This window comes from Rattus norvegicus, chromosome X (genome assembly GCF_021556685.1).
Source record: "Rattus norvegicus strain SHRSP/BbbUtx chromosome X, alternate assembly SHRSP_T2T, whole genome shotgun sequence".
In the NCBI taxonomy this organism is placed as follows: Eukaryota; Metazoa; Chordata; class Mammalia; order Rodentia; family Muridae; genus Rattus; species Rattus norvegicus.
In genome coordinates this window covers 123,978,346-124,003,072 of record NC_141554.1, presented here as the reverse complement: position 1 = coordinate 124,003,072, position 24,727 = coordinate 123,978,346, and the positions used below count along the sequence as shown (strand labels likewise).

Genomic DNA, 24,727 nt, shown 5'->3' with positions numbered 1-24,727 from the left:
TTATGAAAAAAACTATCCATGTTTAGGTTTTTAATGTTGGCTTTTTCTTGTTCTTTATTTATTTTTTGAGACAGAGTATTACTGTATTTATTACAGTACTAGGCCATCCTGGGCTGTTAGCAAGACTTTACCTCAAAAGTTGCAATAAAGGGGATCTGGTTACAGCTGAGTGGTAGAAAACTTGCCTAGCCTGGGTTCAATGCCTGGAGGTGCAAAATATTTTATATTATATGAACATGTGAATTTTACCTATTCATGTATACTTACTAAATTCCTTTTTAAATTTAATTTTTATTTGTGTGATGCATTGTCTGCATGTATGACTGTACATCACAGGAGTCAGAAGATGATATCAGATCCTCTGGAACTGGATTTATTGATGGTTGTCGACCACCACGTGGGTGCTGGAAACTGAACGCAGGTCCTCAGCAAGACCAACAGGTATTCTTAACTGCTGAGCTGTTTCTCCAGCTCAATTTGTCAATATTTTCAAACATTTTTTTTTCTGTTGAGTAAATGAGTTTTGTGTGGATTGCTAATAGTATGGGCAAGCTGAGCCATTATATGAGCAAAAATGACTGAAAGATAGCAGTATCTTCAAAAGTCTAAACCCTGGAGCCTGACTCGTGAAAGCCCAGGAGAGCTAAAATCCTGGAGCACACTTGCAGGTAGCTAACTTGTCAAAGAGTATCTGTTTCAGGAATCTAGGTTGATCTGAGACTCTTCTGGGCAGCTCGGATGGTCTGAGAGTGTCTTCTAGCAGTCCTTACCATTTATATTGGAGAAGGAGGGATTTAGCACTTCTGGTCAGCTTCAGGGACTTCTTGAAGTCTTTTAGTTTAAAATGGGTTTTGAGGTTTTTTGTTTGTTTGTTTTTGTATGTCACTATATTCAGCTCGTCCCACCACCTCCTCTCAAAATAGCTTGAATTCTCCTTCCCCTTTTTTGTACATTTGCAGTGGAAATTGTAATATGGGCCCAAAGACTTGAATATTAAAAAATTCTGTTCCATGTACATGGCAGTAGCCACTCATTAGAATTTATCAACAGTTTTCCTGGCAGAGCACATTGATAGACAAATGTTTACAGCTGGCTTATTACTGGCATCACACTATGTTTTTCTATCATGGTCAGCCAGTACTTTGAGTCCCTGCACTCAAGTTGAAAGAAAAGAATAATGTTTTTAGGTCATTCTTGCTGATATGGATGTTTGATAGTTTCGACAGTCCAGGGAGGAAAGCTAGAATTTGGACTGAGGGAGTCTTGGAGACAGAACATGTGTCTATCATGCTCAAGGCCCTAAATTACATCCCTGACACCAGAAACAAGAAGGACAAAATAAGGATACTTGTTCTGTGATAAAATTCCAATGTCACAATATTTTCTTTAGAAGACATCAGAATATAAAGATAGGAACAGCATTATATCAGTGTTTTGACAAGCCTGAAACAAAGTATGTAAGGCAATGTGTTCACCCCTTACCTCAAACTCACGGCGTTTCTCATAAATTGGAATGATCAACTTGGAAATCTCAGAAATTACTTCATATCGCTCTGCCTTCCACAAACCATCCACACACTGTTCTAGTAACTCCAGCAAAACTTCCTGGATAAAGAGAAACATTCAATTGGGTATTAAAAATAGCTTTAGACAAATCAATTTTTAACCATCTTAACTTATTAAAGAACAAGCCAAATGGGCTAAGTTCAAGCAAATGCACAGAAATATATTTGTATGGCCACACCTTCCCCCAACCATGTCTTTCTTTAGAATCAGGACCTAGCTATGGAGCCCTGTCCTCCAACTGGTGAGCTTCCTGCCTTAGCCTTGTAATTGTTGGGGTTACAAGTATGTGCCAGCACATACAGTCTCACAACTGTATTTTCAAAATCAAATGTTAACAGGAAATTAGAAATGTTTCTAACATATGACATTAATGTCAACAGTAAACTGTATGTGTTTTGTTTAAGAGAAAATAGAGACTTTACTTGCAGATAGTATCATGTTGAATTGAATCTTTTGTTTGTTCTAAATTATGGGCTCAGTTGACCTGAAAGTTGAAGAGTGATATACTACAGAATGGAAAGGTCCAGGGTCGGGAAGGGCAGGTGGTAAGGGTAGAAGAAGTATGCTTAGAGATCTCATCAATGGATTTGTATGCATGTATATAAAGATCAATAATGAATCATACACATATAATATGTTTTATTAACAATAAGTAACTAAATAGATGATGTAACAATGCTTAACAAGGTAAATTCCACTAAGCTTGTACATCTATATCACTTTTCTTTCATACTGAAACAATGCATAGAACATTAGTTTGAAGGGAATGGGACAGCTTTTCAAGCTATTGAATTAGTGATTTAGGTCTTAATTAAACTCATACAACCCAGAGGATGAACTCTTCCTTCATGTGATTTGAACATCAGTGATAGGTTAATGTCCTATGATAGAGCTCTCTCACCTGCGAGAATCGTAACAGCCTCTTGCTACAACTTTGTGAAGTATCATCTCATGTTCTCAACAACAGAAAAAGACTTTTAGGCCAACTGCTGTGCTTCTGGCTGAGTTAATAATTTGTTTTCCATCAGATCTACAGAACTGATTGCCAAAATGACCTTTGTTTGTTTCTTAGATAACTGAATGCAACCTGTAGATATCATTTCTATGTAGCAAGTGGCAATATTCTATAAATTTTTTAGCTGGAAACGAGGTGCAGTTTTTACTTTATCCTGTTATGAACTGAATTAATTGTATTTCCCTAAATCAGAGCTTTTCAACTTACCAGCTGCTATCCCCTTGGGGGTGGTGGTAAATGACCTTTCGCAGGGGTCACATATCAGATATTTGCATTGCAATTTGTAACAGTAGCAAAATTACAGTTATTAAATAGAAACAAAATAATATTATGGTTGGGAGTTACTACAACATGAGGAACTGTATTAGAGGGCTGCAGCATTAGGAAGGTTAGGAACCACTGCTCTAAACTGCAAGTTGAAGTTCTCAGCCACCTCAGAATGTGACCTGATCCAGAAAAAGGGTGTTATAGATATAATTAAGATGTGTATACTGAATAAATAAAATAATTCATTAATAAAAAGATGAATATACTGCTAAAGAGTGAACCTTCAAAACAATATGGGTGGCACCCTTATTTTCTTGCAGGTATTCAGGAAAATATGTGCCTACATAGACAGAAACAGAATCAATGCAGCTACAAGCCAAGGAATGCTAAGGATCAACAGATATCACCAGAAGGCAAGGAAGGCTTCTACCTGGACTCCGGGAAAGAAGTTCCACAATGAAGCCTCATTTTCAGATTTCTGGACTCCACATGGCGACATAGTACATTTCTGTTGTTTGAAGCCACACACTTTGAAGGTGTTTTGAATGTGACAGCCTCAATGCTCTGCTCTAAGTATTTGTTTCTCTCAGATTCATGTGTGAAAATTCTAAGCTTGCTAATGGTAGTAGAAGGTGGGTTAGTTGTGGTCATAATAAGGCAGAGCAACCCTGAATTGGATTTCAAGCACCCTTTGAAAAGAAATCCAGAGATGGAGCCCATCTCTTCTACCATCAAGTACACAGCAAGAAGGTGTTATCAGTGCACTGAAAGTTTTGCCCTTCCTGGACACATTGTCACTCATGCTTTCCTCTAGAACTTTGAAGTCTGAGAAATTAATTTCTGCTGTTAATCAGCTACCTAACATATTATGCTATGGTATAGCACTTCGGACAGAAGAAGATGATAGGGAATGAATACAACCGCTTCTTTCACTCATCCTCTGAGCTTAGGACCAAGCTGTATTAATTTTACTTCCTAGATATTTCTCAAATCCAACACTTCTCCACTTCTCCATTTATTGCTGAAGCTCAACACCTTGCTACTTTTTTGCTTGACTGATCTTCCTGACTGTAGCCTTGGCACTTCCCAATACATCCTCTACAGACAGACCAAAGGCTTTCATCTGTCACTGATCATGTCACTGAAAACTTGAAAACATTCCATCACTCACACAAGGAACAAGCTCCTTCATGTGGACACAAAGCTTGCAATGAGATTAATATTTCTATAATCTCCTCATTCAACAAGCCAAGTGTTCCAAAACAGAGAAGCACTTCAAGCCCCTTCTTAGAATAGTTTAGGTACTGACCTCCTAGATATTTTTCCTAGTCCAGATAAGGAAGGCAAGGTAAAATAATTTGTTCCCCTTTTAACTAATCAATGGGGCAAATATTTATAGTTCTACAATATTTACATACTGTCTCAATAACTGACCTTCTAAATAAACCATAATTCTTTAAAGGTGGGAACAAGCTTATTTATCCAGACTGTTTTCTTCTGTAACTCATATAGTCCTCCTATACAGCAGTTACTCAATCAGGGTGACCACTTGAGTAAAGAGTCAGCATATTAACCTTCAATAGCTATAGTAAGAAGTTTAGCAGGAACATGGTGGCACATAACTCTAAACTTAGCACTGTAGAGTCAGAGTCAGAGAGGCTGAGGCAGAGGGGCAGAGGCAAAGAGAGAGGGAGGGAGGGAGGGAGGAAGGGAGGGAGGGAGAGAGAGAGAGAGAGAGAGAGAGAGAGAGAGAGAGAGAGAGAGAGAGAGAGGCAGAGAGAGAGGCAGAGAGAGAGGCAGAGAGAGAGGCAGAGAGAGGCAGAGAGAGGGAGAGAGAGGCAGAGAGAAGCAGGGAGGCAGAGAGGCAGAGAAAGGTAGAGAGAGGCAGAGAGAGGTAGAGAGAGGCAGAGAGGCAGAGAGAGGGAGAGAGAGGCAGAGAGAAGCAGGGAGGCAGAGAGGCAGAGAGAGAGAGAGAGGCAAAGAGAAAGAGGCAGAGAGAGAGAGGCAGAGAGGCAGAGAGGCAGAGAGGCAGATGCAGAGACAAAACTCACAACAATCTTCTTTCCTCTTCCTGTAGACTTCTGAGATAAAAGATGATGTGTACTGTCGAATATGACTCATTTTAATATAACTTCTAAATCAGTTTAACCTACTTCAGATATGAGAGCATGAGGTGGAAACCCTACGTGGGCCCAGAAAAACTGGTACTTGGTTGAACACCGTACTCTAATTTATAAAAACAAAAACAAAACAAAACAAAAAACCCAAATGTATAGATTACTACTATAGAGCAAAAAGTATCCCAATAAATATGTTTACAAGGTCATCTGTATGGATAACTTAAAGCTGCCATTTAGAAGGGGAGGATAAGCTGAAGAATATGTCTTCTGTGAAGTACTGTTTGTGAGTGGGGTCACATAATAATACCAACCGAATTTTAAAGTATATCTAAGTCTCAGATTGTGAAAAGTGAAATGATTTGTTTCCTCTCTTTTTCTTTCCTCCTTTCCTCACTTGAGACAGGGCCTTGTTCTGTAGCCAGGCTCTTCAGGAACTATGTACACCTGACAATTTTCTTGGCAATACTCCTGCCTCAGTCCTCTGATAACATGGTCTGAGTCACCATGCCTGGCATAGTACATTCCTTGTGCAATTTTTCTTCGGAGGTAGAGCCTTCTTATGTGGCTCAGGTGGGCCTGGAACTTGAGATCCTTTCTGCTTCTGCCTTCAAAGATGGAATTATAGGCATTTACCGCCATACCTGGGTCAGTGCAACTGTTATGAAAGGAAGGGAATTTTGCCAGACAGTGGTGCACATGCCTTTAATCCAAGCACTCATGAGGCAGGCAGATCTCTGTGAGTTTGAGATTGGCCTCTTCTACAGAGCTAGTCCTAGGACAGCCAGGACTACACAGAGAAACCCTGTCTCTAAAAACAAAACAAACAAATACATATCTCTGTGAATGTCACATTTGTCTTTTTGTAAAACTTGGCATCTAAAATTTTATTTTAGAGGTAATAGATTTCATTTTAAAATATTTTTTCTTTATTAACTTGAGTATTTCTTATTTACATTTTGATTGTTATTCCCCTTCCCGGTTTCCGGGCCAACATCCCCCTAACTCCTCCCCCTCCCCTTCTATATAGGCTTCCCCTCCCCAATACATTTTAAAATATTTTGATTATTCTTCCTTCATTGTCTTTTACAAAGACAACAGGTTTCTTTGTGACATCACCATGCATCCCTATCATGTACTCCCCTCTTCTCTTCTCTTCTATCATGGAAATAGAAAATTTTTGATAGTTAAATTATATAACTCTGTTGAAGATACTTGCTTGTATATGAGTATAATGATAGTCATTCATTGAATTGTTTTCTGCATGTATCTTCCACCAAAATATATAATTAAAGCTCTTTTTATAAACAGTTTAAAAACTTGCACTCATCAATCTCCCTATAAATAGTAGCTATCATTTCCCCACAATTCCCAAAGCTGTAGAGATACCTATAGATTGTTCGCTCTCCTAAGCGGCAGTTCTTTCTTCTCCTCCCCTTCCTAATGGTATTTCCTAGGAATATTTGCTTTGTTTTGCTTTTTGAGGAAGGGTCTCATGTAGGTCAGGCTAGTGTCCTACTCTCTATGTACCAAAAATAGGCTTGAAATGAAAACTTCCAATCCTACTGAAGTATAGACATGGAGAACCTTAACCAGTTCTTGTGTAGCTGAATATCAAACACAGGGATTGTGTACGGAAGGCAATTACTCTGCCAACTGAGAAACATGCTTAAACTGGACCTTTTACTATTGTGGTTTATGACATAGTTGCCACACATCTAGACAATAAGACTGGCCTTCTCCCTGCCTCCACCTCCAGTCTCTATCTAGTCACCTGAAATTCACCTCTCATATCACAACCATGTTAATCTTCCTTGCCTTATACCTCTGACTTTTCATATCGCACACCTATATTATTTCAATGGCTATCTCCAGAGCAGAACTTGGAGATCATAGTTCATTATTTTACAGTCCTTTTATCTCCAAGTCTGTAGGCTTGATCCTATGTTGGTGCTTAACAGATCTTTACTGATGAACAAGTGAAGCTGTTTTCTATCTATCTGAAGTAGGGAGCAGGACACTTCATTCCTGCTATTTTGTTACAAATATTTTGCCTATTTTTAAGTAAAAGACAATTTTAACTCTAGTTTTCTGGAGTCATTTTTCATATGCTAGGTGGGACCTGGTCACAGAGATCATGGTATAAAGATGGTTAATATTGTAGGTTAAAGTAACTTTTTTTTTTCCGGAGCTGGGGACCGAACCCAGGTTAAAGTAACTTTTATTCATTTTATTTATGACTATTTTGCCTACATGTACATAGGTATACCACTGGAGTGTATGATGTTCATGAAGGCAAGAAGAGGGAGTCGGATTCCCTGAAACTGGAGTTAAAGGTGGCTATGAACCACCATGTGAGTGCTGAGAATCAAGTCTGGGTCCCCGAAAGAACAAATGCTCTTAACCACTAAGCCATCTTTCCAGCCCTCTAAATATTGTATTTTAAAACAAGATAATGGGAAGAGTTACTGAGACAAGATTCTACCCTGCCAACAGAATTCCTTTGCCTAGACAGATTGATTACTTAAAGCTCACCAACCTTTAGTCATTTTCAAATTTAAGCCAGATCTAGTAATTTAATATAAATAAATTTTGAAATGGGAAATGTCTATAAACGATGATGCCCTGGGACCTTACTTCACTGTAATGAACATCCATCATTCCAGCATCTTCCTTCATGGCGCCTTCTTCATCTATATTGGGAGTAATTTTCTTGAATGCTGAACATCCGCTAGGGAATAATTCTGTGTGGAAAACCAGAAATGGAGTCTTTATTACAAAAAAAGTTTGGTCAATAACAGACACCCTTAAAAGGACATGCTATTTTTAATAATAGAAGTGGGTCAAAGTCATAAGTACATGTTTCAGCTGTAAAAGTAATTTCATATGTTACTCAGATTTATTATATTCTATGGTTCTTCCTCTTGCACAAAGTGAAGTCAAATTCATTATAAGTGAATTGTGGATTTGGTGCACTATCTTCAATGGCTGGTGTAGATGATTTCCTAGTATAAAAATATAGAAAATGCTTATCTTTTCTACATTTGCTCTGTACATATTATCTAGACAAGAGGGTGGACACTTTCTGGGTAACCCCTGGATGACCTTTGGTAATCATTTCTAGTGTTTAAATTTCACGTAGAGTTGGAACGAGAAGTCAGTCAGTTATTGGAAGAGCCTAGCCTAGGATTTATATGACAGACAGGAAGTGAAACAGATGGCAGAGATAAACCACCGTTGGAGAAATTGAATGGGACTTTAAAAAAAAACCATAGATTTGAAATTTAGACGACTCTGACTCTAGCATTGTGTCATTACATGAATTTGGATGTTTGTCTCTCTAGTCTTTATAAAGTTTCTTCATCATCATTACTACCACCACTACTGTGATAACAAGAATAATAATAGAGGTTTGTGAGAATTACCTGAACACATGTTTGGAATAGAGCTTAGTGTATAAGAAGGACTAAATTAATTATCATTGCTAAGTAAGTCTATCAGTGTAACTTCCTGAAGCCTGGGAAGTGGGGCTTAAACTGTAGCTGAAAAGAGCTTTTATAACTGTGACCAAAATTGTTATCGTGGAGTGAGAATCTAGGTGGAGAAAATCAAATGGTTTTCCTACAGTCTGCGTTTTCTAGGATCTTGTGATTTAGAGGGGAACAAAGGCACATTTCAGATATGGCTGGCATCAAATTTATAACCATCCTCCTGTCTCTTCCTCCCAAGCGCTGAGATGTGGCTGAGGTACACTCCACCCGGTTTTGACATGGAATCTCAATCTCACTGCTTCATTAGCTATAGCTTTTACATTCCCATATGTCATTCTAGAGAAATAAACATGGGAACAGTCCAGGAAGGTACAAACACTTATTCCAAGTGACCCAGTGAAAACGGTGAGTAGGATTCTGGAGGATGGGATTGTAGTGCCAATCCTTGATAAAAATGACTGGCAGCCAGAGGAGTTAGAGGTAAGATCCTGAGGGGTGAGCACAAAGGGGGAAGCTGGAACTAGGAACAAATAAGGGAATGAAGTACTTTGTGAAATTTTAGCTATATGACACTGGGTACAAAGACATGGGAATGGAAGCAGCATTACCCTATAAGGAATGAGAAAAAGAGACTCTATAAGAGGAGGAAATCACATTTCTTAGGCTTATGGGAGAATATGAAGACCCAAAAGTTTTGCTGAACGAGGATGCTATGTGGTGGTACAAGAATGCAGAAAACTTGACTCTTGTCTTCCCCGGGGAAAAAAGTGTTGTGCCCTCTCTCAGGAAAAGAGAGAAGAATGCCAAAGTCTAGGCTTTAGAGAATGAGATCTAGAAATTCTGACTTGTCTTGGATCTTCTATTTGAGAACAAGAAAGAGTAACACAGCAAAGCCTCCATTATCACTGCTTCCACTTGACTTGGGCAAGGGAAAAGCCTGAGAATCTATCTGTAAGGTTATCTCTGGTACAAAGAGCAAGGGCCTGTCAGAGGGTGGGGTGGGATCAGGGTCAATCACAGACCTCCTTCCACTTTCATTTTCTTTTATTTCTTCTTTTTCTATGGGGAGGGGCAGGAATAAGATGAGATATCAGACCATAGCTGGTACTGTGTGGGCCAGTCTGGCCTCAAACTTCTAACCCTTCCACTCCTGCACACTGCAATTACAGGCATGAGCTGCCACTCCCGGCTTCCTCCTTTCTCTTTTCCTGCCACTCCAGTGCCCGAAACAAGATTCCAGCACTGTGGTCCTTCACTTAAGCTGACACCCCTTGGGGCCAGGAAACTACTGGACAGAACAAACTTTATTTTTATTAAAAGAAAGTCTAAATGATAGAACATTTGGTTCCAATATGTCAGCTAATTAGCATTCTATTCCATCATGATTAAGAATATTTTTATAGTGCACTTCAAGAGAAATGGCTGCGGGGCCAGAAGGACTTGTGTACTATGTACGCCATCCTGAGTTCCATCCCAGAGGGAGGGAGAGAAGTGCTGGATGAGATGAGCTGCAAGTAGAGTACTTTGAAATGACAGAAAACAATTTTTTGGTGCCACATAGCTGTCAGGGCTTTACAATGTGAACACTCTTCTGTATCAATGGACAATTAATTGAAAACAGGTAAGTTCTAGTGTGTCTTGAGGATCATCGCTAAATGTCATTTAAAGCATATTTTGCTTAAAGATTCAAGTCTTTTTTAGACTTTTTAAATCCTGCTGGGTTGCAGAGTTCTCACACTGGATAGTGGTTGTCCCTGGGGGCCAGGAAACCACCAGCTAGAAGAAAATTTGTTTTTGTTTTCCAAAGTCTACATGATAGAACATTTGCTTACAATGTATCAGCTAGGTAGCTTTTTAGTCTATTTTCATTAGGAATATTTTTATAGTATACTTAACTGGTTTAGATTAACTATGTATCTTGATACCACTCTCATAGTTTAAGCAGCTAATTGAAAAAAGCTGTTTTGGATTCCTTTTTTATTTTTTTACTTGAATCATTAAAGCTAAGGTGGAAAAACCCTGAGGATTTTTACTACTGCTGTCCTTTTAGAATAAGGTTTTCTACATTAAGATAGTTGAATTCTACGGGTTCAAAAATGGACAGCACTCATAAATAGATATAGAAACAGCACTCACATTTAACTTTTTTTTGTTTAAAGGGTAAGACATCATTTTCCCCTCCTTAGCTCTTTGAGGTTAATGAGAGATAAATTTGAAAGAACCTTAAGAATATTATGAACTACTTTAATAACAAGTTTGGGCGACATCCACTTGTTAAGACAGGACAGATTGCTGATTAAGTAGCTGCCTAATGCTGAAATAACTGGAGCAAGAAATAGTCCTTCTAAACTTAAGGACTGGCTAGTGGAGACAAATCATTCTTGGTCTGAAGGTCTTTATACACGTGAATAAAACAAGATTCTTGGGAAGAACTTCTAATATAATTATCTATATTGAAAGGGTTTATTCTTAATAGGCCTGGAACTCATATTTCAGGTGCTCACTAATTAGAAAGCTGGGGTAACAGGAAGCCAGTTTCTCTGGAAAGCATTTAAAACCACAGAATGGTATTTAAGAACCTCACATTTGTCGATGGGTATGGAATTCCAGGTGCGCAACTTTGATTTTTATTTTTAGGGCAACTTGACAAACATCAGTGTTCTAATTGAAAAAGATGAAATGAGTCTCACTTTAATCAATTCTTTCTCCATCAGAACTACTTTTAGGGACTGCCTGTACAGCTTGGTCTTCAAGCATTTGCTAATCATGCTTGTAGCCATTTTATCAATCCCCAGACCCACTCCCCCCAGGAGAAAATGAAAACAATATATAGACTAAAAGGAAAGAATAGAAATAGACTATTTTTTGCTTTGCTTTCTTATGATAAATCATTCTTATTTTTTGTTTAATATAAAGTCTTTGTACTTGTAAAACAAGATTCTCAGGAAGAATCTCTAATATAATTATGTATTTTCAAAATCTAGAGAGTTAATTCTTAATAATTCTTAATGAGTCTGGGACTCTACTTCAGGTTCATACTTTGTAGTACACCCTGACTTGGAATTCACCATGTACCCCAGGGTGCCTTGGATTTGTGGCAGTTTTCCTGCCTTAGCCTCAATGTGTTGGGATTATGGACCCCACAATCCCTAGCTGAGTATAACAATTTATAAACAGATTATTCAGAAGAATTTCACTGTCAATTTAAAACATAAGTAAAATGCTAAAAATGTTGCTCCAGTAGTAGTGTTATGCTTTCTTGCTTTAGCATTCACAAACTTCTGGGCTTGATCTCCAACACTGCATGAACTGAGCGTGGTGGTGCATGCGTGTAGTCCCAGGAGCTAGAGGCAGGAAGAGCAGAAGTTCAAGGTTGTCCTCCGATACATGCAAGTCTTAGGTTTGCTTGGACTGTATGAAATCCTACTCCTTTCCCCAAACTTAAATGACACAAATGCATAGTTTAATTACTACAGTCATTTTGGGGAAGAATCTCCACAATTCCCATTAGTCTACATGTGAAATGAAAAACACAGAAATTCCAGAGATTAAAAACAAAACAAAGCAAAAAAATATAATAAATCAAAAAAACCTTGTGTCCCCATAGTCCCAAAGCCCACATACTCTGACTCCTTTAAGTTGCTTTCATTTTGACCTCATTGTGATAGATAGCAGATGTCTTGATTGCAATCGCCACTACTAATTAACTTTTAAACCTTACTCAATTGCTTTGCTATTTGAGTAGTTATAAAATTCAGCAAATTATTTGGGGATGGAGAAGCTTTCAGCCTGATCTCTGAATTATGAATGCATAGCTGTGGATGTCCTTCAAGGGCTTGATTCCCTTTAATACTCAGGTGTCACTGCATAAAAATAGCTCTCGATACCTAGTCCATTCGCAGTTGGTGAAGTTAAGGATGAGGAGGGGAAAGAAGCAATCTGTCTGTATTGTGCAGAGCTTCTCTTAGGCCCCAAGAAGAATTGAATTTGTGGCAGTCATCCAGGGAGATAGTCTTGGGAAATAAACACTGGGCATGAAGCCCAGCCGTGTAATATTTAACTTATTCTTGTAACCTCCCACAGAAGCCAAAGCCAAAATGAGCAATCCAGTCTTCTTTTATAACAACGTCTGTTTAGCATTGAATGAGGCTGAAGGTAAACATATTTTTAAGAGCTCAATTCCTTCCCATTCACAACTGTACACTGCAAAGATAAAGATTATTTTGCCAACCGAGTGTCCTCCCATCTCAGAACAGAAAGGTCTTACTTACTCTTTCGATGAAGAAATTCTGCAACCAGAGCTGCTACATGGACATAACACATTGCAGCCTAGAAGTGGATGACAAAGACAGAAGTGTCAGAATGTGTTCAAAGGAGTTTGAAGAGTCCCAGTGGGAGCAAAATTTTAAGTAGTCACCTCAGAAAAATCTCCATTTTTAATATGAATTTTGGCCATGCTGTCAAGCCATGTTTTCCTCAGCTCTGGTGTGCTGGCATAAGATTTAGCTAAGCTGTACTGGAGATCAATTAGCATTTCAGGGTCTTTCTCATGCTCCTTCATTTGGGCAGTGGCCATAAGAACGGTGCGGATCCTCTTGGTCAAATCTTTCACTTCTGTGGGAAAAGCAGTTGCCTAATTTCAAAACAAAAGAAAACAAAAAACCCACATATTTAACAGTATTATCAAAAGGATTGAAGCATGAACATCCAAATCTGGTGACTATAGTATGGTTTCTACTTCTTGTTAACAGTTGCTAATACTGTATTCCATGTGGCAAGTCTAAAGGGGTTTTAATTAGTTATTTAAAAAAAATTAAAGCTTTTGGCAATATACTCAAAGCCCATAAAAACATGATCTTTGGAGGGTCAGACTATCCGGCTTTCATTATGAATTATCTACATGTTTGGTTTACTTGTCACCGTAATTGAAAATGATTGACAGCACATAGGTACCAGGTACCGATCTGGGTGCTTTATGTTTTAATTAAGTAGCCTTCTCATGCATTTCCACCAATGGGCAAACTGAGGCACAGAGCAGTTGAGAAGCTGAGTCAACATCTCTTGGTTGGCAAGTCATGGAGACAGGACCTCTATTAGGCAATCTGGCTCCAGGGCTGGTGCTCTGTGGGCAATCTCCCGTGATAGAAGTGTGCCTATCCTGCCCACTGACTATAACGCACACCTCAGTGAAAACTCTGCTGCCAACTTTCCACAGATGAGAGCTTATGAGTAACATCATACTCCAGAGAGGTTAAAGAGAACGTTAACCTCTCACAGTGTTTCTGACCCCAAGATAGGGATAGGGCAAGTACATGGTTAGGGAACTTAATAGGAATATAATATACTGTTCTGACTTTTTGTCTGCTTTAAAAATAATTATTAGATGCATCTAAACCCTTTGTGCTCATTCACAGAAACTCTACTTCCTGAAAGGCTTACCTTATAGTAACAGGGCTACAGGTGACCTTGGCCAATAAAACTAATTCACAAATGAGTAAAGGGAAGGCAAAGGGGCTCTTTTCTAGAGAGCTAACATCAGCCTCATTCACTTGCAAAACGCTGTGCTAATCTACCTGTATAATATGGCAGTGGGCACGGTAACAACTAGAAACATAACTTCTTGGAGTAAAATAGTTGAAATAGTACACATTGCTTCTGTGCTCCTGGGATTAGCTGAAGTGTATTCTGATCCCTTGGGAAACCCACAGCACTGCTTGAAAGCAAACTTTCCCAGCCTATGAGCCGCTGGCACCACTCAGTGTTTTGCTCCCTGTAAGCACACTCCTATGGGAATGGTTTTTTGGTACATAGATTCTACACGTCCCAAACATCAAGCATGTTGTGACTGTGAGCTTTTGAATTTTTGAAAAGGATTTCCTGCACTACTGTCAAATATACTAGAATATGACCTTTCCTGAGAATGGGGACAGTTCATCCCCTCGGGAGGAACTAAAGACCTGTTTTCCAGGCAACAGTAGGAGATGCATTTTTCTTTCTTTCTTTCTTTCTTTCTTTCTTTCTTTCTTTCTTTCTTTCTTTTTTTTTTTTTTTTACAACGTCCTAGTTTTTAAACATGTAGTGCTCAGAATCCTAGGTTTGATTCTGATGGATTGGTACTAAAGACTGACAGCTTTGGACTATTACAGCAAGCAACAGTTGGTTAGCCTAACTTTTGAAAGTCACAAAACCAACAAATAATGAAAGTCGTCTGTTCCACTTCTTATCTATTGGCAATGGATCTGTTAGCCATAATAACAAGTGAGATTTTTCTCAAATTTCCAACTCAGTGTTTAATTACCCAGTATTATAAATGGTCACAATTGTTAAGAAGAAAAGTAAACATTTATTTTTTGGGCAAGTTTAGAAATGAAGCAGAGAAAACAACAGATTTTATTACTAACAGACACACATTTTAAAAATCGATTTAGTTACTGCTGAATATTATTGTTAGAGATCCAGTGGTAAGTAAAAGCCATCAACTCTTAAAGTTCACATTCTATACATTCCATCATGAGTCACTGAGAATTCCACCACAGTTTAAGAACATAAACTCTCCTATTTAATTAAGGTATTCTTATTTGTTATTTTGGTGTTGGGGATCAAACCCATGGCACCGTTCACGGTTAGTGCCACCAACTCACAATCCCAGCCAAAGTGGTTCGAGTTTATTCCATACCTTCATAGGTCTGTCGCTATTTGCAAAATTATTGATAATGAATAAAGACTCCTGAAATCTCGATCCTCCACTCAGTGCTACATCAGCTATCAGTTGACTTACAGCAATGATTATCTGTGGGAAGAAATAAAGGTTATCTTTTTCAAATGGCTTTAAAAAAACCTGCTTTGGGAGGTGAGGAGAGGTATCACTATACTGTGCCCAGGCAAACATCTACCTTGCTTCTGCCTTCCTGTTTCAGTCTCTTCAATAGCTTGGACTGCAGGCTAAAGGTTCTTATCAACAATCCTTTCCCTATTGAAGAGCTCTAATGGGACCGACCAAGGCAGTGAAGATACATAACTAGAGATTTCCTATATTGCAAAGTAGATTACTGAGCCAAGAAATCCCAACTGTGTTTAGACTGTGTTTAGAGTTGTTTCATCAATTAATCAGTATGTTAGAGAATACTAATTATCACCCAGTGTGTTCTCTGTGCTCGAATGGTGCCAGCTGCTGTATGCATTTCATTTTCACCCTCATACTAATGACCATACAAGATGGCAAACACTTGGTCTCATTTTACAGATGAGCAAACTGGTTCAGCCAGATTAAGTAACTTGCCTAGTGTCACACAGCATGTATGGTAGTTGGTCCGTGAGTTGAGCACAAGCAAATAGTCATCTCTATACATTTTGTGATTTCCACAAAATCTTGAGGTTAATTCCATTGCTTGTTTGTTTTCTGAGACAGGGTCTTGCTGTGTTAGCAAGACTGGTCTTGAACTTGTGACCGCTTGCCTTGGCATCTCAAGTATATGAGAGTATACAGGTGCAGGCTAGCACTCCCAGGTCAATTCTTTTTAATTTTTGCTTATTTGAGACAGGTACTTCTTGTCCTGTAGCTCTTGTTTGGATTTTAGGCATGTGCCATCATGCTTGGCAATCTCTCATTGTTAAATAAAGGTTTAGCAGATGCATGCAAAACAACCTGTATCACCTGCCATTAATCATCGAACGATCTTATTTAATCATCTTACTTAAGCCTCACAAAAATTCTGAAGGAGAGCTTCTCCTATTTCATATTTAAAGAAGTTGAGGTACAGAGAGGCTAAGGAAGCTATGTGCTCCATGGCAGACTGTCATGGAGTCTGAACTAGAGCACACATTCTTACACTCTAGAGTAGCCTTCTGCAAGAAAAAGAGAATGTGAGTCGCATGGGCACTTGCTTTATGTACATGTGAATATTAGGGGACAACATTCAGGAGTTTGGTTTTTGGTGCTCAAATTCAGGTCATCAGGCTTTGCAGTAAGTACTTTTAGTCACTGAGTCACCTTACTAACTACAAATTTATTTTAATATATTTTAATTACTCCCCAAATTTGACAAATTATTTCAATATATAAACAATATATGACAACTTAGAATGCTCTATTTTTTTAATGTACTTAGTCTTTATACTTCTGACACATCTCAGTTTGGACCAGTCCCATTTCAAGTGGCAGATAGCCACATGGTCTGAGCTATAGCACAGAAAGGAAAATCCAGATATTGATTTCTTTTGCAGTACTGAGACTAGAACCCAGAGCCATGTGCATAGTAGGCAAGCATTATATATGTTGTGTTGTATAATATATAATAATTATAGTATATTATTATATAGCTATAACCTTAGGTCTCTTTTCACTTTTTGTTTTGAGATAGTGTCTCTCATGTTGCCCCAGCTGGCACTGACCTCACTCTCTAGACAAAGTAAGACCTGAAGACGATATCCTCTTGCTTTAGGTTTTGAAGTAGCTATAAATGTTGCTCTTTGTGGGGAGCAGAGTGAGAGGTGGGTGCATGCGTGCACGCACGCGCGCGTGCGTGCGCACACGCGCACACACACACATTTTCAGGTGCACATGTATGCCTACATGTGGCGCTTAACCATTCTTCAGATGCTGTCTATCTTAATTTGGGGGTGGGGGCTAGATCTCTCACTGGCTTAGAATTTGCCAAATAAGGTTAGGCTAGCTGGTCAGAGAACCCCAGGGTTTGGTCTGTCCCCATCCATCAGTTCTGGGGTTACAAGTACATACTACCATGCCTGGCTTTAAAACAAAAATGATTTATCTGTATGTGGATAGCTGTATGTATATGCTACTGTACACCTTGTACACGCCTAGTACCAGATGAGGCCAAAAGAGGACATCAGATCCACTGGGCTGGAGTGACAGGTGGTTGTGAGCCGCCATATAGATGCTGTGAATCAAACCTAGGTCCTCTGGATGAACAATCCGTGCTCCCAACCACTGAGCTGTCCCTGTAGCCCCATACACAGCTTTCTGGACCAAATTTAGGTGCTTATGCACTATGAACATGTACATTACCAACTGAGCTAGCTATCTTTCTAGCTATAGATACTAATTTTGATGGAGGTCGTAGATCGAAGAGAAAACAATCAAGAAGAGCGTTGATTGGTACTTACCTGCAAGTGTGTCCTCAGAAAGGTTTTCCTCTTTGTATACTCAAAGTTGTTTCTCATCAAAAGATACAAAAGTGCGGATGCCTCGTTCCTGGTTGAGCTAATCTTTGAAGTACAGCACTTTAAAACCTCATAGCAAAATGCAGCACACATGTTCACTCTTCCTTTGAAAAAGGCTGAGGGAAACTAAACAAGGAAAATAGAAATGAATATCTGAAAAACGAATAAAATCCACCAAATAGTCAAGTGTTGACTGAAGCCTCACTTAAAACTATGCTCGGAGCTTTAGAGGATAACCAGTCAGCAGGAGGCTAGCACTCTGTTCTTGAGATCCTACAGACAAGCATCTGTCAATGATAGAACAAGTCAAGTCAGTATAGAAGGTAACATGGAGGTACTTGGCATAAACGCTATCAATCTGAGAAGAGCCCAAGATAGTCCAAAACATAATAGGAACAGTATCGATGGCATGCTGAGCAACTGAATGACTGAAATGATGAGTGATGGCTCCTGTTCTAAACTTCCACCTGCTGAGAAAATCACTAGTGGTGAAATTGATCGCTTTTTATTACACAAAATGGAGTTTATGTGAAGTGTTCATGTACACCTGTCCATTTTCTACTCTGTCAGTTAAGACATATTTTTCATAGAAAAAGAGTGCTCAAGTGGTCACTGAATTCTGAAACCAACCAAGAGGCTTGGTGCTTTGAGAATGTATTCAGCCTGCTGCTTTGGGGAAGATAAACTGTATATCTAGTGTGGGCTTATTAGAGTCTTCTATTCTTGAAAGGAAAGACAAGCAAGCTGCTTCTGAGTGCACATTGGCCATATTTTTAGGACTTCTGAAGCTTGAGCGTCAGCCATTCAAAATGGCCTCTTGGAAACTGTGAATTTTAATTCACATTTCAGGAATTGATCTGATCGTTTTACCTTCATAGCAGGTGCAGTGTTTGACAAGCAACAGGCGTGTAACAAATGATTTCTGATAGACAGATTGGGAAATCTCATAAAGTTTCACAGGATTAGATCGACTCTTGCTAGACAAGATACTCTAGTATTAAAACATTTAAGGGCAGGCATAGCTGTGTGCAGTTAATCCTTACGATAAGTCTTTTTTTTTTTTTTTTTACATTACTAGTGACAGGAACAATGACCAAAGTCATGAGCAAATTCCTCAATGCCAGTTCTAATGTGCCCTTTCATCTCACTTGACACTCTGTACCTCATGATGATGCCCATACTCTGTTCCCCTTTGGCTTCTGTGACATTGTCCATTGTCCATTCTTGGTGGTTTTTTTTTTTCTTTTTTTCTTTGTATTGGCTACCTCTTTCACTGTTTCCTCCTGTCTCCTTTACTGTTTTCTGTTTCAACCCTTTCTGTGTTACCTTCTCCAATGTTCTGATCCTGATCTCTGTTTTCCCTCTATATCCTTCCCAGAGGAAGCTCAGTAAGTGACTGAAGTTGGTGAGTTCCAGTATCCCTTTGATGCTGATGTTTTATCAGTGAACGGGTGATAAAGTCCAAAAATTCTTGTTAACATGTATTCTACCTGCATATCCACACACCAGTGCCTTTTTCCAGGTCCTCATCTATTTTTTTACATGTTTTATTTACATCATTTTGTACTATGTTTTGTACTCCTTCCTTCTATTCACCCCTTTGTTGTTTACTATATTTCTCTGAAGCTCTGGCTGGTCTGGAACTTGCTACATAGACCAGTCTGGTCTTAAATTCAGAGATCTGTCTGCCTCTGCTTCTCACCCAATGTCTAACTTTAGAAAGTTTTACTTTCCCTTGCTCATACCAATTCTCTTTTATTATACATTGTGTTGCTTCCATGCTCAAAACATTTCCATGCCCGCCTGTTTCCTAAAAGATGAAGTCTAGCTCTTAAGGTGACGACACACTGATTTACTTGCCATTTATACTTTCACTTGTACCTTGTGAGTCCATACGAACCCCACCAACCACTACTGAAGGGAAACTTTGATAAGGTGCAGCATGTATGTATAGTTATGTGTATGTTTTTCATTGATTGCATGGTAAGCCCTCGGGATTTCACAAAATAACTACCTACATTGTAAGTGTTAAATGAATTTTTTATAATGTATTTCCATTCATTTATTCTAGCATGCTCCTACAGAACTCAATTCCCCATAGATTCCTTTATTCCTAAAGTATATTAAAGAATAGAAAACTTTTAAACCTTCATATTTATCCAATTTCGGTTTTCCATACCATGAAAGGTAGGACTTGTTTCTTTGATCATGTACTGGCTGCTTATGGTTCGTTTGCAAGATATTATATAAGACCCCAGAGTTCTAAAAATTAGTTTCTGCTTTCAAAGGGCTTACACATGACTTTTTTCCAAATAAGCAAGATTAATGTTTCATTAGTACAGTATGTGTTGTGATAGTCTCACCATATGATAAAGTAAGATAAAGAAAAATTGGTGAAGTTGACAATTTTAAAATAACATTGGGGCTACAAATGTGGTGTCCTGGGTTGAATCTTGAGGGAGAAAAGAAGATGCAGAGGTAGAGCATACAGGCTAGTCTTATGCCAACTTGACACACTAACTAGAATTATCTGAAAGAGGGAACGTTACTTGAAGAAATACCTTCATAAGATCTGGCTGTACAGTGGGGTTAAGGACACCACAAGAAAACCCACAGACTCAACTAACCTGAGTCCACAGTGGCTCACTGAGACTAAACCATCAACCAGGGGGCCTGCCTGAGACTGATCTAGGCCCTCTGTACATATGTAACCATTATGTAGCTTGATCTTGTGGGACTCCTAACAGTGGGGATAGGACCCGTCTCTGACTCTGTTGCCTGCCTTTGAAATCCTTTCCCCATAGGAAAGGAGGTGCCTAGTCTTACTGCAAGTTGATATGTCATGGCTGGTTGATATTCAGGGGAGGCCTGACCTTTGCTGAAGAGATACGGGAGGAGTAGAGTGGGGAGGAGCTTGGAGGAGAGAAGGGAGGGAAAACTGCTGTTGGAATGTAAATAAAATATAATAAATTAAGTCCAGCTGTAAGGCATTTTCCTAAGTAGTGATTGATGAGGTAGAGCCCAGCCCATTGTGAGTGGAGCTACCCCTAAGCTGGTGGTCCTGGGTTCTATTATAAAGCAAGCTAAGCAAGCAATGGGGAGCAATCCAGTAAACAGCATCCCTCCATGGTCTCTGCATCAGTTCCCGTCTCCAAGATCCTGCTCTACTTCACTTTCTTCAATAATGAACAACACTGTGGAAGTGTAAGCTGAATCCTTCCTCTCCAAGATGCTTTTTGATCATGGTGTTTTTTGTAGCAATAGAAACCCTAACTAAGACAGAGAGAGAGAGACCCCTGAAAAGGGCCTCCGGAAAATGGAAGGTGTGATGGTAAAAGGGAAAGCCTGTTCTGATTTTAGAGGATTCTTTGCCAAGTCTTCTATATCTATTTTGCTATGCTATGCTTGTCAAAGGCTGCGGTAGTTATTGGCTATTTGTAGATGTCAACACAATGATCCCCAGTCCTCCATCTTCCCTGGAACTCCAACACTTTCAAGTTGTTCTTACCTTACTGATGAAAGATCTCAATGAGGCAAAGACATGCTTCAGTGACACTTCAGATTGTCCATTTTTAAGAAAAGCAAGGTGAATATCAAATACTTTTTTCATTAGTGGGTTGTGACCATCATTATTTAAAAGTTGGCTCTATAAAACATGGAAAGAAAGTTCATAGAAGCCTTTAGTTTGTCCCTCTCCCCCATTTACAGGAGAACTAATTTTACTGCATCATCAATATCTGCTTATGAAAATGCTGTTAGGACTTTGGAAGTTTTTTCAATATTTTCAGTATTTTATTTGAGAATATTCATGTGATCTTCAACTTGAATTGAAAATCTCAAAACACCACAAGAATATTGAAACTCTAGCATTTAAAATAGCTTCAAAATTATTCTTCCTATAGAGAACATCAAAACTCAAAATGAGTTTGGGAAGAATATTTCACCTTCTATTCCTCCTCCCTTTCTGCCTTCTTCCTTTTCTGTTTTCTTCTTCTTAAAGTTCTGTTTCTGTAGCTCAGTGGGATCTAGAACTTGCTATATACAAAGGCCAGTCTGGCTCAAAGTCATAATTCTTTTTTTTTTTTGGTTCTTTTTTTCGGAGCTGGGGACCGAACCCAGGGCCTTGCACTTCCTAGGTAAGCGCTCTACCACTGAGCTAAATCCCCAGCCCCTCAAAGTCATAATTCTTTTGTTGGGATTATGCACATATTTAGTCATGACTGGCTGGGAGGAATTTTTAAAATTACCTTACACATTCAGAAATTTAAAACAAATACAAGGCAATTGGCCTTTGTATTTCTCTGGGACAGCAATAATTAAGAGAAATACCAATTCTTTTAAAAACTCTATTATCTTATTTACTTTTGGAAATGTATTTTGTATAAGACATATTTATGCACTGGTGACAAATTGAAACCTCCATGATACCTCATGATACCATAGAAACAAATACCACACCTGACTGTTTAAATGCCTCTTGTAAATGGGCATGAGAAAAAACAGTAAACAGTACAGTTATACAAGGGATATCAGTTGATTCATAAAATTTGCTCTAAAATAAATTATGAAGGGGCTACAGTGTATAACTGAGTGAGAAAATGTCTGCTATGTGAAGGTCTCTCTGGGAAGTCCAGAGTTCAATTTCTAATACTGCAAAAAAATGGAAAAAACAAAAATCAAAATCAAAACATCAGGGCTGGAGAGATGGCTCTGCGGGTAAAAGTGATTGGCATGAAAGAAAGCATGTGGAACTTAGTTCAAATTCCCACGAACCATATAAAATCAATACAAACTAGCAGAATCATCTGGAATTCTAGTGTTCCTATGAGAGACAGGAGATAGAGACAGAATTTCTGGAAGCTCATATGCCAGCCAGCTTGGAGTACACAGTGGAAAAAGAACAGAGACCTTGTGTCAAACAAGTCAAGTATGGATGCCCAATAACATCCTGGCCCTCCACACTTGGGCCTGTATTCATACACAGTATACACATGTACACACACACACACACACACACACACACACACACAGCAAATTATATAAAATCAAAACATTGGTTTAATTCTCCAACTCTGCCTTTTCGACTCTCAAGAAACTAAGCAGGTTATATTAATATTGCCCACCACACAAAACTAGACAAAATGGTGACAGGCCCATTGGTGGCCAGTACTTAGAACTATGGACTTGCATTGTGATTTATAAATTCTATAAATTTCTATAAATTTTGTTTCTGCCACCAACTAGCTGGGCAAGACACCTTATTTTTATGTGAATGATATCTATATACATAAGGCTATTATAAGGATTAAGAGATAATTTATTGTTTGTATTTAGCTTATGGGGATATAATTTGTGTTACCAAAATGTCATCAGTTTTAAGAGTACAATTCAGTTCCTGTTGGCACCAGAACTGAACTATCACAATCCAACTTCAGAGCAGTTTTGTTACTTCATAAATTTCAGATGTCCTCTTATGCTATTACCTCTCTTTATTACCCCAGTCATCAAAAGAAAAGGTGGAGGTAACACAGCGACACAATATGTGCTTTGCATGCATGAGGATATGGTTTAATCCCCAGCACCAGAAATAATAAATTAAGATTTGTAAAATGCTTAAGAGAGTACGTGACTTTTTACCAAGAAATACACAGATATCTTTAAATAAACAAAACGTATCAGAAAAGCAGGGAGGAATGGAAGACTAGTCATGGACTCGGATGTTCTATCTACTGACATGATGAAAAACAGATGTGCGTATTATTTTAATTAAAACAAACCTAATATTTTGTAAGATCACCTACTACAACGTATTAGTTTGTTATTCAATTCTCCTTTATGTAATGTTTTTGAGAAGCATGGGTCACGTTTCCTTTGTATATATCTGGAAGCCTGGGGCAATTGAGTACATTATATAAGAAAGGAAAAAGGCAAAACAAACAAGCAAACAAAACCAACAACACTGCCAAATCCTATGTAAGTGATGAGAAACAGGAGGTGTGTTTTCCCCTTTTAGGTTCTAATACTTATGCTACCTTGCACTAAGCTCATGAAGTTTTTCCTCTCAAAGCACTTTCACATCCACTTGTTTTCTTTTACCCTTCCACCTAGCATGCAAGCTAAGCGACTTTCTTTTACAAATCAAAGGAATGATGCTTTGGGTTGGAGAGAGAAAAAACATCTGAGAAAAACCTAGACATTGCCCTTACAAGATATCTTGCTATAATGGGTACTTTGGCAAACTGATTCTCTCATGATTTCAAGTAAAAACTCCTAGTTATTTTAATAAAGACATGAGAGAAAACAGTCCCTCCCTTCTTTCCTTCCCTACTTCTTTCTCCACCCCCCCCACCTCCTATCTGTCTCTACAGAGCCTTCACTGACCTGGAACTTGTTATACAGATTAGGCTACCCTCCCATTTGGCACGCCTCCTGCCTCTGTTGCCCAAGTCCTGACATTATAGGCATGTATTACCATGCTTGGCAGAAAGCCGGATCTAAAGACAAATAGAAAACAATAGAGTGAAAGAGGCCTAGGGGGATTAAGGACATTTTAGTAGGAACACTTCACTTTATGGATGACTGAGTCTCAGTGATTTCCCAAGGTTATACCATACCTCGTCAAATTTGGCCTGTCACCAGTATTTTCTCACCGCCCCTGCCAGGTTATTTCAAACTAAACTATCGTGCCTCAAACTAGCTAGTTACAATAGGTTTTTTTCCCCCCTTTCTTGCAATTGACGGTGACCGATTTCAAACTCATCTTTACCTTGAAGCACTGGGTGAAAAAGGAGATGGTGTCTAGTACGGTCAGAGACACTTCAGTAGCAGTATTGCCTTCTAGAAGTGCCTGGTGGAAAATGTCTGCTTCTGTCGTTGCAGAACCTAAGGTAAGAGAAGCATATTAAACCATGCCCAACACAGACTTTCGTTACCAGCACCAAATAGCTTCCTCCCAAAGCCATAGCGAGACAGTCTTGTCTTCTTAGAAGGAGCTCACACCACCAGACCTAATCATGAGCTTCGCTGCTGATTCCTGAGAGCCATGGTCTGCTGTAATCACTTCTGGTCACTTTTTTCTCTGCAGCATG

The 24,727-nt window shown here is 38.9% G+C and overlaps 1 protein-coding gene across 5 annotated transcripts in view; it reads right to left on the bottom strand.

Moving 5' to 3' along the window:
* Dock11 (dedicator of cytokinesis 11) overlaps positions 1–24,727 on the bottom strand; it is a 185,079-nt gene that overhangs the window by 15,725 nt on the left and 144,627 nt on the right. For 3 of the 5 annotated variants that reach the window (NM_001434047.1, NM_001191760.2, XM_087599790.1), the window contains 8 exon segments: positions 1,483–1,605; positions 7,603–7,709; positions 12,728–12,785; positions 12,874–13,089; positions 15,133–15,246; positions 17,583–17,765; positions 21,148–21,285; positions 24,406–24,521. In NM_001434047.1, the coding sequence (NP_001420976.1) occupies positions 1,483–1,605; positions 7,603–7,709; positions 12,728–12,785; positions 12,874–13,089; positions 15,133–15,246; positions 17,583–17,765; positions 21,148–21,285; positions 24,406–24,521 (1,055 nt within the window). 5 annotated transcript variants of the gene reach the window in all.